Source organism: Hemiscyllium ocellatum, chromosome 3 (genome assembly GCF_020745735.1).
Source record: "Hemiscyllium ocellatum isolate sHemOce1 chromosome 3, sHemOce1.pat.X.cur, whole genome shotgun sequence".
Classification (NCBI taxonomy): Eukaryota; Metazoa; Chordata; class Chondrichthyes; order Orectolobiformes; family Hemiscylliidae; genus Hemiscyllium; species Hemiscyllium ocellatum.
Genome location: NC_083403.1, coordinates 125,199,730 through 125,212,919, shown reverse-complemented (window position 1 = coordinate 125,212,919; position 13,190 = coordinate 125,199,730). Strand labels below are relative to the sequence as shown.

At 38.2% G+C, this 13,190-nt stretch overlaps 1 protein-coding gene across 4 annotated transcripts in view; it reads right to left on the bottom strand.

Annotated features, from left to right (window-relative positions):
- Positions 1 to 1,454: 1,454 nt before the first annotated feature.
- The window catches only part of rnf144aa (ring finger protein 144aa), a 76,526-nt gene continuing 64,790 nt past the window's right edge, over positions 1,455 to 13,190 (bottom strand). For all 4 annotated transcript variants that reach the window (XM_060853185.1, XM_060853196.1, XM_060853204.1 and 1 more), the window contains 2 exons: positions 12,994 to 13,083; positions 1,455 to 8,263 (listed from right to left, as the gene is read on the bottom strand). In XM_060853185.1, the coding sequence (XP_060709168.1) occupies positions 8,132 to 8,263; positions 12,994 to 13,083 (222 nt within the window). In that variant the 3' untranslated portion in view covers positions 1,455 to 8,131. The remainder of the gene's footprint in view (positions 8,264 to 12,993; positions 13,084 to 13,190) is intronic.

Here is a 13,190-nt window from a genome sequence, read left to right as displayed (position 1 = left end):
CCTTCCTTATTTCTCTCTTTGTTATCCTCTGTTTGTTTTTGTTGCCTTCCCAATCTTCTGATTTCCCACTGCTCTTGGCCACTTTATAGGATCTCTCTTTTTCTTTAATACATTTCCTGACTTCCTTTGTCAGCCATGGCAGTCTAATCCCTCCCTGGATAATCTTTCTTTTCTTGGGGATGAACCTCTGTACAGTGTCCTCAATTATACCCACAAACTCCTGCCATTTTTGCTCTACTGTCTTCCCCGCTACGCTCTGCTTCCAGTCTATTTTTGTCAGTTCCTCTCTCATGCCCTCATAATTACCTTTATTTAACTGTAACACCATTACATCCGATTTTGCCTTCTCTCTTTCTAACTGCAGACTGAACTCTACCATATTATGATCGCTGCTTCCTAAGGGTTCCCTTAAGATCTTACTTGGAATAACATACTTCATGTCCCAAGTTCTTTTGGAAGTTTTCATCCAACCATTGCCCTTTAACATTCAATGGCATTACCATCACTGAATGCCTCACTAACAATATCCTGGGGATGACTATTGACCAGAAACTGAACTGGACTAGCCACACAAATACAATGCTACAAAAGCAGGTCAGAGGGTAGGAATCCTGCAGGGTGTAACTTACCTCCTGACTCCCCAAAACCTGTCCCATCACCTACAAGGCACAAGTCAGGGAGTGTGATGGAATACTCCACATTTGCCTGGATGAGTGCAGTTTCAAGTCTAGAAGTTCAATGCCATTCAGGACAAAACAACCCTTGGCATCACATCCACAAACATTCAATCCCTCCACCAATGATGCTTAGCACCAGTAGTGTGTACCATCAACAAAATGCTCTGACAAAATTCACCAATGATCCTTGGAATATACTTCCATACCCGCAATCATTACCCATTTAGAATTAAGAGGGCAGCAAATGGGAACACCAGCACTTGCAAACTACCCTTTAAGCCACACACATCATCTTGACTTGGAAATATATTGTCGTTCCTACACTGGTTCTGGTCAAAATTCTGCAGTTTCCTCCCTTATGAGATTGTGGGTCCATCTACAGCACGTGGACTGCAGCGGTTCAAGAAAGCAGCTCGCCACTACTTTTTCGAGTGCAATTAGATGGGCAATAAATGCCCGCCCAGCCCACATGTGATGCCCACATCCCATGAATGAATAAAGAAACTTACCAACAACGAAAGTTGCACTTCCTTTACTGCATAAAATCAGGAGCAATATAAAGTATGCAGCTTTGGTATGATTGAGGTCTAGGGACTCACTGAAATAGAATTTCATTATTGTTCAGCTGCAGCTAAACACAAGTGGAAAATGACCAAGCCCTTGTTTCAGAACTGAATGTACCACTGTTTCTATGTAGTAGAAACCCCTCAGAAATAATTGATCAAATTTGAAATGCAAAGGTATATAATTAAATTCAATTTTAGCAACACAAAGGAATAATAGGTACTTGCATTCTTTTATTTTAGAAAATGAGATACCAATTATATATTTTTTAAATGCAGGAATACATTTAGCTATTTACATACAAGTTTCTTCCATGCTTAGCAATACATAGGACAGAGATAACAAGATTTTCAAACATATGAGATTAGGCAAATACTCTGCATTAGCATTCTAGGTTTTATCTACAGGCTCTGCTAACATTAACGGAGTTCACAGAAACATTTTAAGGCATTAAGAACTGACCCCTTTAGATTACATACTTAGATTACAAAACTGGAAAGAGAGACCGGGTTTAAGTCACGTGGAAATATCTCAGAAAGGAGGAAAAATAAGCTGAAATTATTTATACATTCCTTATCGTTAATATAAAAAGACATTAAGACGCACACAAAAAAACCCATTGTTTTGCAACATCTCAGTACTAAACGACAGGCCACAAAGAAATCATTAAACATTCTCAAAACAAGCATTACTATTCTGCTGCACTGATTATATAGAACTTAAATAAATGAAAAATGGGTAATTTCAACAATGTAAGATACGTCAATGTTTTTAAAAAGTACTGAGGCTGAATGATGTGGTTTGTCACAGACAAACTTTGTACTCATTTTCCCTAAAGTAATATTAATATTAGATTGTAAACAAAAAAAATCCACAACAAATCAATTTGTTTATTACCCATGTGTACAGAAAATACGTTTAGCATAATGACTAAAGAAAACTCAGTAATGCCAGGGGCTTGTTTTTGAAGTAAAGGCATAGTTAAGTACTTGGAGAGAGAGAGAAAGGGACAGGCAATATTGCTGACAGGCTTAGATGAAATAGACAGTTGAATTGAATGGTCTGCTTGTGTTCTGCAAATTGTACGTCTGAAATAGGGACACAATTTCTGAGATCATATGTCCCTTTCAAGATAGGACATTTCCAGAGTAAATGCACACAGGTTTTGAGATCCTGCACAAGTTCCTCCAATAGTTTCCTAAGGTTCTCACTGTAGAGTGGTAATCAAGTGGTCCCTACCTCTGAGTCAGGACGCTCGGGTTTAAGTTCCCTGCTCCGTAGGTTGTAATAACACCAATGAACAGGCTGATTAGAAGAATTTCCAATAGGTTCCTGTTTTGGGTGAGAATTCTCTCAAAATTCTAAAGGCTTTAAAAATTATAGTAGGGAAGCATATCAGGATAGATGGAATGAATCATCTGATTTATGTGATGACTGAGCAGCAACTCCAGTGTATTTTCTACAAATAAAGGGATTATTTTCACTGGTGCTGAATGAAGGTGAGTCCAGACCATCACACTGATTTTGAAGTGATGATTAAATGAACAAGTGGGGCCTGGCAAATTTCTTAAGCCCACTTCCTTCACGTCCACCCTCACAACGGTGGATTTTCAGACTCGCAATATATTGACAAGCAATAATGCAAACACTTCACTGTGATTTCCAACTGTATCAATCTGAAGACATCTACTTAAAAGTTGACTTTCTCAATTTCTTTTATTTTTTGATTTCAGGAAAAAAACCTATATTTTTTCCAAGCACTGGAAAAGAACTGATTCTTACAATGCTGCTGTCAAAACCCAGCCAGCCATTTGTACACATCTTCTTTCTTCAGTGATTTTTTTTTCTTTGTGTTTTGAGTTTTATGATCTGAGGTTTGGTGAAGTGCTGTGCTGAGCAGATTTTCTTACTGGCAGATAACCAAGTTAAGATATGTTAGGTTTCAGCAACTTCCAATTGATACAAATTAATGGGAATATAAATTCAAGTTTTATGTCGCTCCAAAGCCCTACAGCATGCAACTATAAAACCCAAGGAGATTGGGAGGATGCAATTTTGGGGGGAGGGAGGGGAACATGTTTATGACTCTACAGGGTGAAGTTGAACACGTCTTGTTTCTTATTCAGGCATAAAGCCAGGAAGGGTGGATCTTGATGTGTTAACTTTGAGAGTGATCCTCCTTGGGAGTGTGGCAGCTGCTAAACTGGAACCCAGGTGCTTTCCAGTTATAGAGATATCAGGAAACACATCAGGAGAATAGACCCTTTGGTCAAACCAGTCCACACTGATCATGTTTCCAAACTAAACTAGCCCCACCGATCTGCCCTTGGCCCATATCTGTCCAACGTTTCCTCTTCATGGACTTATCCAAATGTCTTTTGAACATTGTAACTGTACCTGCATCTACCACTTTCTCTGGCAGTTCGTTCCACACTTGAACCATTTACTGGGTGATAAGGATCCCCCTCATGTCCTTTCTAATCTTTCTCCGCTTACCTTAAAAATATGCTTCCTAGTTTTGAAAATCTCCACCCTGGGGAGAAAGACCCTTTATCACTTACCTTATCTATGCCCCTCATGATTTTATAAACCTAATACAGTCAGCCCTCAACTTCCTACGTTGCAGTGAAAAAGGTCCTAGCCTATCCAGTCTGTTTTTACATATCAGACCTTCCATTCCTAGCAAAACCCTAGTAAATCTTTTGAATCGTCTCCAGTTTAATAATTTTGTTTCTATAAGAGGGTGACTAGAGTTTAATTTGGATAAATGAAAGGTGTTGCATTTCGGTATTACAAACAAGGACACAACCTATAGAATTGATGGTAGGACTCTGGATAGTGTTGTAGAACAGAGACACCTGGGGGTTCAGGTACATAATTCTTTGAAATTTGTGTCCCACGTAGACAAGGTGGTTAAGAAGGTGTTTAGCACACTTTTGTTCAGTGCTCCTTTGAGTATAGGGACTGGGATGTCAGGTTGAGGTTGTACAAGACATTAGTGAGGCCTGTTCTGGAGTACTGTGTTGTGCAGTGCATTCACATGAACAGTAGTTGTGGCCTTGTATATGTAAATTGAGCTCTCAACATTTGACCCCATTGCAAGTGTGTTTATTCAAATTCATGGCATAAAGTCCTCATGCATGGTTCATATAGCTGTCCTACATCATCAATATTTTAACCAGGGCTAGACTCAAGGCCTCCATTAGGTTCCTAATGCTTTCTACTTTCTTAAAAATTGAGGCACAGGTTCGGATAACATTACCCATTCCACGTTAGAAACTGGAACAAGCTGAATTTCTCCCAAACATTGTGATTTCTAGCTTTACACAATCCTGTTCCTTTCATAAATAACTTTTTTGCTTTTCTGTATTTGCATTTTTGTAATGATATATATGTTGGTTAGGTGGATTAGCAATGGGGAAATTCAGGGGTAGGATTTGAATTTGGATGGGATGGTCTTTGGATGGTCGATGTGGACATGATTGGCCACATAGCCTGCTTCTACACTGTAGGTATTTTATGATTCTCCAATTAAGTGTTGCAACTTGTTATTGCAATATTTGATCACATTGTATAACAATAATCACAACTGTTGTATAAAGACAGTTCATGGGCAACAATGGAGGTTATAGTGTCATTAGTACTTTCAGGCCAAAGAAATTATATAAATAAAACTTATTTGTAAGATATTGGCTTATACAATTCTACCTTGATAGATAGATAGAGAGAGAGAGAGAGATTTAAAACTAGATTTAAAAATTTGTCTTTTTTTTTAAGGATTATTATAATATTTGTCAGGAATCTACGGAAGGAAATGAGATCACGAAATACAAATACAAACATCTTCAAGATTGGTTCAAATTATGATCCTTTTTAATATGCTAATTTAAATCAGCCTTTCTTAACTTGGCTGGTTCAAATTAGGTTTGTACCATGCCTTGGTCAAAGATTGACAGGGGAAGCAGATGATCCATCCTGGGGTCAAAACGTTTGCAGCCAGCTGAGAAGCAGAGAACGAATGAGCATCACAGCCATATCACTCTGTGGATGGGCTAAATTAGTGCAGAATTACCCCTCGGGGAGAGAAACTCCCACTCTTTGATCGTGGCAACTTGTCCTAAAAAGGCAGTTCAATGTAATCCCTACCCAGATAAACCGGGGGATGCCGTTGGGAGAGATTTTGGCCAGCTTGGGAGATTGGAAGGGTGGATTTTCAAGGCTATGTGGGAGGACAGTAGCAGCACTATCTTCTGTAGGGGTTGGGAGGAGTGTGGTGCCTTTGACATATACATCCTTCCTTCCTTGCATTTGACAAACTTCTCTAAAGAAAAATGGACTGTCGTCTCCCAACTTCCTGCCACATCAGCCCCATGACCATCTGGTCAGGATAATATTGGAGTCAACTGAACTTAACCCTTATTTATTCACATACAGGAGCTGGTTTGCTGATTTTGACATATGTCAACCTTCATAAGTATGGGGGTGAGGTGAGCTCCCGGTTGAAGGGAAAGGTGCAAGACTGGGGGCCCCCTCCTCATTTTACACTTGGCGGAAGCAAATAATATCTAGCCCCTTTATAGAACAGTCAGACTAGGTAGTTTCTGTCGAGGGTAGAACCAAAAAAAAATACAAATACATAACATAACACAACAGGCAGGAGCATTAGCTGTCTTCTGCTTGCAAAAGGTATTTAATAACTACTGAAATATGTATTTTGTGTCACTGTAATTTTTAACAGTCTTTTATCATTTGGCATCAAAGGCCAAAACATGGTCTGCATCATGGAATAAATAGGCTGAAACAAAGTGAAATGCCATTCCATCCCTGGGAATGTAATCAATCAATCCGACTATCTGATCAAGTGAAGGCTATCTTTGTGACAGTCGGAGTCAAGGCTCACCTAGTGGAGAACCCCACACCCCCCCAAAAAAAAGATGCAGGGAAATAAATAATGTAACAAATGGTCTTCACAATGTCACCTTGCTTAGTGCACACGTCTGGATGATTAATTGAACATTACTAAATAAGAATTCTTTTGGAGAACTGTTTTGACAGGAAGTGAAGACAGGTTTTAAAGCTTCAACACATTAAAGCCAGATGCCCCTGAAGACTTTCAAACATTCATTCCGTTTCATATTTCAACTCTACTTTGCAACTGTCCCTCACCTCCTTAATTACCTGGTGCTGAGCTTAATTTATACTTCCTCACAAATTAACTGCTTGTCTACATCTTCCCATTCTTTCATATGACAACAAATAAAATGCTAAGACTCAACTGAATTGAGAAAAAGGCACAAACACAACATGTTTGAATAGCCCATTGCACTTTCGGTACTTAATAAAAACAAAGGACTTTGACTTCTTTCTTGCTGGTGATTGTAACTCATAGTTCTACACAAATCATTATAGAGATTAGTTTTGGCCATTATAATAAAATGGCTTGTAAGGTAGAGATAGACAGCAGAGACATATCACAATGTGATGTTAATATACAGCGAAATTGATAGCAAATAACTGATTGATAATAACACCTAACTTAATGATTCGATTTTGCTCTTCAATTTGATTTTTATTTTGCAACATATTTATTATCAATTCTTCTGTGCCAGAACATTTGGTTCATCAAAACTAATGGTGAACCATTGGGAATCTTGTCCTCGTCACTCCCTTTCCCTTTAGTTTCTTTTCCCAGTTAATAGTCACTCCTCCAACTCTTGCCCACAGACAAATTAGTAAATTACAAGGACTGGATTAGGAGAGAAACAGGCTCAAAATCATTGGATGAAACCATTAAGGCAGCGAGAGGGAGTGAGAACAAATGTAACAAAAGTCCAACATCTAGAATATCAACTGAGACCACATGGTAAGACATATATCATGTTGGCAGTAGAGATGCCAAATCCTACCTGCATCTTGAGAAAATAGCTTCAAATTATAGTCTTAATTGGCTGCCTGCCCCAAGGGCTGAGCTACCCATCTTATTCCCATTTCCCTCTTGCAAACACCTCCCCCCCCCCACCCCAAGGGCAGGAAGGTCTTGGGAATATGAGCTGATATGTTCTTCCCCCATTTTTCATGACATTTGCCATGAAACACATCTCTACAGTACCAGGAAACTTCAGCCTTTTATTGCAGGCAACTATTAAGATTTCTCACACCTTTACACAATTAGAAAATTAAAAAATAAAAACATATAAAGATGGAGATACTGTAGATGGATTCAAGTAAAAAGCAGCTGTAAATCACCTAATAATTAAGAAACATTTAAATGTCTCATTCAAATCAACAAAATGTCTTATGAAGGCTTTTATACAGTAAACTAGACTATTGGTCTTTTACAGTCAGAGATGTGTGTGTTTTTTGCAATATAAGAATGCACCTACTTTGATAAATAGATGACCTGACTTATTACAACCTTCTAATCTGACATCAGGTCTAAATTATTAGTGTGCCTTTTGCTTTTACAAAATCTGAAGCAGCTGCTGTGCATTTTCTGTTTAATACAACATTGCACTTTTTTCCATCCTTCATATAACCTATGTTTTGTACTTAAGTGAAGAGCAGTACATTGTTAAGGATATTGCTTTTTTGAAACCATTTAAATGAGAACTTTTCTGAGCTTACCATTCATATTCCAGAGCCTTTGTGCAGAGTATCACATTTCTGTTCATTAATTTGAATAAATAAATTTGTCTGGGAAACCGGGTTTAAAATTTTGCGTTTTAACTTATGGCACTCTCAGATTCTGGAGTGTGATTAAATGGTGGAAACCTGGAAAGCAAATTTTGGCACTGGGATATATGATGGGCTAAAATAAGACAGTTTAAAATTGCAGTTAAAACAGCAAAAATGTTCATTAAATATTGTTGTCCTGTTTCTGAGCATCAGGTCTATGTGGGTAAAGGATCATCATCCCCTTTGTTACATTTGCACTTGCAGCAAAGAACAAATGGTGTGGCCAGTAGGAGGAAAGGTGATGCTACTAACAGCAAAAGACCAAAGCCTGCAAATATTCCAACTACCTAAACGGGGAAAGAAGATAAAAACATGATTATTACACAGTGTAATAAAACGAGAATATTTTCCTTCACCAGAAGGTGATGGATCAATCACAATCTTAAATATTTCATTGAGACAAAGATTCCTTTAATATCAGAATGATGTATCATTTGTCAATTACAACAAATAAAAATGAGACAATTGAAAATGACCATGTACCAAGTGTTGACACAATGGGGAACTTTACAGACAAATGTGTGGGTGACGTGATAAACATCAGTCGGAAATCTTCCTACAAAACTGAGAATTATTATATCAGTATAGTTAGGATTTTAGTAATTGACACAAATCTTTTCCATCTTATTCCAACTTTAGAATGACAAGCTTCATTTCTGATTTGAGTGGAAAATACTTTCACATGGAAATAAAAATGACCTGCTGTTCAACAGACCTCAAACTTATCCACCTCCCCGAAACTGCATCAGAGCGCCATGTAAATTCTATCAGAGCCAGTGCAGGTTTTTTTTCGATTTTGTATATAATTTTAACAGTCAAATTTAAAGTTATATATTGTAGCAGTAGAATACATTTGAATAGAATGGATAAATACTAAAGTACGCTCAGGTTATGATGACAAAATATCTAGCTTTATAAAGAATCTCAGGTGTTGTAATGTGCAGTGTCACAGTAAAAAGTAGGGGTCACTGTAGCCTAATGGAACCATAAGACTACCCTCACAATCGAGAGAAACAATTGGCAATGGTTTAAGCTGAGGGTCACCATGCCTCAGGCAAAGCGAGAGGTTGAGAAGCTGAGTCTTTCTTGGTAACTTCAGCCAGCGTGGGAATTCAACCCAAACTCTTGGTCGACTTTGCATTTAAACCAGCTGTCCAGCCAACTGAGCTGACCAATGCCACAATACATCATGAATTTTCAGTTCGTATGACAAAAACTGGATACAGATCATTTAAAAGGTTACTGCCAATTGTGCGATCTCTAGCATTTGAGGTATAGATAATCTTAAATCTTACGCATAGTAATAATTAAATAAACATTCAGAGCTAACCAGTGTTTCATATCTCTCTTTGTTTTTGGATGAACCAACACAAAAGGATTACAGAAGTTCCAGCATGCATATCTATTTCATTCTGGACAAAAGGGCACATTGAAACATAACTTCTGGCAGATGGAAGGGAATGAATACTAATTAACCTTCAAGGAACAGAAGCACAAACACTACTGTCACAACTACTTTGTTAAGCTTTTCTGTTAGATCCATCCCAACAAACAACTGTTCAGTTCAATCGTTCCACTGTAAAAATGACAGATTTTAATCTCAAAAAAATGATAACACTGCAAGATGCTGTAATCAGAGTATATACCATCTTTATATGGAAGAGGATTTTGAAGTTGTAAGTGTCATATGAGGAGAGAGGTAAGTTAAAACTGTATTTTTTTCCGAAAAGAACTAAGCTGCTTTGCAGACTGAGTTCCAATAAACTAGCTGTAAGTAGTTCAAGCAGCCAAGACAATGAACAGGTATGGCTTGTAAGGAGATCCCAGTCAAGAAAACAGATTTCTGACAACCTCTTCAAACCTCAAGCTAGCCAGAGAAATACCCTTCTGGAAATCAAAAATTACAAGAAATCTCTTGGCCTGCAGAGAATCCTTCGCTTCCCAAGATGCTCATTTGATCTTTAAAGAACATCATTTAAGAAACTAGGCCTGCCACATGAACACTGGAAATTGTAAACTGGAGACTGTGTCAATCATAATTTTATAGGAGTTTTTTTTTTGATTAGACTTACAGTGTGGAAACAGGCCCTTCGGCCCAACAAGTCCACACCGACCCGCCGAAGCGCAACCCACCCATACCCCTTACCTAACACTACGGGCAATTTAGCTTGGCCAATTCACCTGACCCGCACATCTTTGGACTGTGGGAGGAAACCGGAGCACCCGGAGGAAACCCACGCAGACACGGGGAGAACGTGCAAACTCCACACAGTCAGTCGCCTGAGTCGGGAATTGAACCCGGGTCTACAGGCGCTGTGAGGCAGCAGTGCTAACCACTGTGCCACCGTGCCGCCCACAAATAACCAAACTGAATGTGCATGCTAGCATGCATGTGGAGACAAGTGTGCAAGATAGTGAGTTTTAAATTCAGGACAAGTGTGTCAGAATAAATAATATCCTTTGTTTTAAATTTACAAATGTTTGCTACCACTTTGGGATTCACACTTAGAGGGTAACAAAAGACACACCTTTTACACACAAAACACAGTTTTACCACAGACAGTACAGCGAACACAAATTCTGTCCACAACAATTTTTGACCAAAAATATCTGTACGGCTTCACTGTATTCTACGAAAGATGCTGTTGTAAATACAAAAGTAGAAACAAAATCCATTGCATCAAGAAACCTATTTGGGAATAACTATGATACGGAATACTCGAGCACAGAGGTTATGCAGACCTGATACAGGACACTGGTTAGACTTCAACTGGAGGACTGCGTACAGTTCAGGGTGCCAGACTTTAGAAAGGAAGTGACCATAGAACACATTACAAGAATGTTTTCAGGGAATGACGAGTCTCAGTTATGAAGATTTACTGGGGAATTTGGGATTGTTTTCAATGGAGAGGAGAAGGATAAAGGAGATTTGATAGAAATTTACAAAATCATAGGAAGTTTGGATAGAGTACACAGGGAGAAACTGTCCCTGCTCATTAAAGGATCCAGGAGGAGATAGCATTGAATTAAAGTGATTCTGAAAAGAAGATAATGCAATGTGAGAAAAAAGAAATTTCACATAACAAGGGATTTGGGTCTGAAATGCAACAAAGGAACAATTGAACCTGGAGGCAGGTTCAATTGAGATATTGAAGAGAGCAATGGACAATGATTTTAAATAGAAACAATGTGTGGGATTATGGAAAAATAGTGGGAAGATGGCATAACATTATGGTGCTCATGATGGGACATAATGGGCTCAATAGTCTCCTTCTGCATTGAAACAGCTCTGTTATTTACTGCATTACAGTTTCAAGCCCAACTTATTTATCAGTAGTAACAAAGAGTAGAAAGCACTAAAATACAGCCAAATCCTTATTTGTATTCAATTAGCCACAAAGTGCAGACATTGAATTTAACAGCATCTGATATGCTTGGTTACAGGGGCATCATTGTTTACTGATTATGATATAGTGCTGAATTTACAGATTGATTATCTAATTGATGATAGAGACTGAAACTTAAAAGTGATATATTTCTTCAGAATGAGCTGAACTCTTTGTACAAAAGAATACTTTCTCAACAAATCACACAGACCTGAATGCAAGTTTTAATGCCCAAAAACATCTAAGATTAGGGAAATGTTGATGAAGATTTATTATTATACAGAATTCCTTTCTCCAGAATCTTGCTAAAGTAATGTGGAAAACTGAATTTAAGAATTAAGCCTTCTATCTCATAGGAAGTATTAATAGTTTCTAACTATGGGATTCATCATTTTGTTCTCCCCTCTCTAGCCATTGTCCAATAGGGTGAGTGTTAGTGTGTTGTTCTACATTTAACCCTATACAAGCAATATACTTCCTGCTTATCAGAGGGTAGAGAAATTGAAGAAAACAACAGTATCAAAACAATGTGTATAGCTTTTGTTTTCTCTTGGTAAAACTGTAGGATAAGAAATAATGAATACTGTGTCTAACACCAGTGTTCTTGTATATTGCTGGTAACTCTGTAGCTCACTCAAGAGGACTCAAGATACCAATTTCTCAGGAAAAGGAAGTCAAGAATAAAATGCTGAGTATTTCTATCTGATTACAGTCATTTTATCATTCTCCTCTGTTACCTTTATTTTGATTTCTTTGGGAAGGGAGGAGCAATAGGAGGATAGTAATTTTTGGTGAAATTGTTGCCCTTTACACCTACTGTTCTTGGTTATTTTTCCAGTGGTTCCTGCAAATGGTACTGGGAGAAAAAAAGTAATAGTAAATTGATGCGCTTCAATGCTGGTGAAAAGTGAAACTTAAAATGATTCAGAAAAGATTGACAAGGATGTTTCCAGGATTGGAGAATTTGAGCTTCAGGGCGAGGTGAGTAGGTTGGGGCTATTTTACTTGGAGCATCGGAGACTGAGGTGTCACTTTTTAATGGTTTATAAAATTATGAGGGGCATAGATAGTGTGAATAGCCAACATCTTTTTATCAGGGTAGGGGAGTCCAAAATTAGAGGGTACAGATTAAAAGTGAGAGGGGAAAGATGCAAGAGGGACCTAAGGGACAACTTTTTTCACACAGAGGGTGGTGCATGTACGAAACAAGCTGCCAGAGGAAATGGTGGAGGCTGGTACAATTACAATATTTAAAAGGCATCTGGATGGGTATCTGAATAGCAAGAGTTTAGAGGGATATAGACCAAGTGCTGGCAAATGGGACTAGATTAATTTAGGATATCAGGTAGACAGGGGTGATTTGGACTGAAGAGTCTGTTTCCGTGCTATACACCTCTATGATTCGATTATGAGCCCAAACTTGTAAACTAAATGTACCAACCATTTATTAAGATTGGGCAACAAAGATATCAGAAGCGAGTCTGGTGCGGAAATCTGTCCAGAATCAACAGAAACTTTTCATGTAGTTAAAAGCTGCTCTCCCTTTGATCAGGATTGACATAGTTGACACCATTGGATAATAAGGAAATCTATCTCATGCATTGTGATGGAAATAGAATTTTTCTACTGACCTGGGTTCTGTGCCAAATGACAGAGGCACGAGTGTGACCAAGTTTGTTACGGCAAGGTCCTTTATCGTAATGAATTAATAGAAAGTCGTCCTGTTTTAAAAGGAATAAGTTCAAGATATTAACATTGTAATCCAGTCAAAACGCACTGAACCTTCATTTCAAAAGGATCGTCAAAAAGATAGGTTTTCATTGTACAA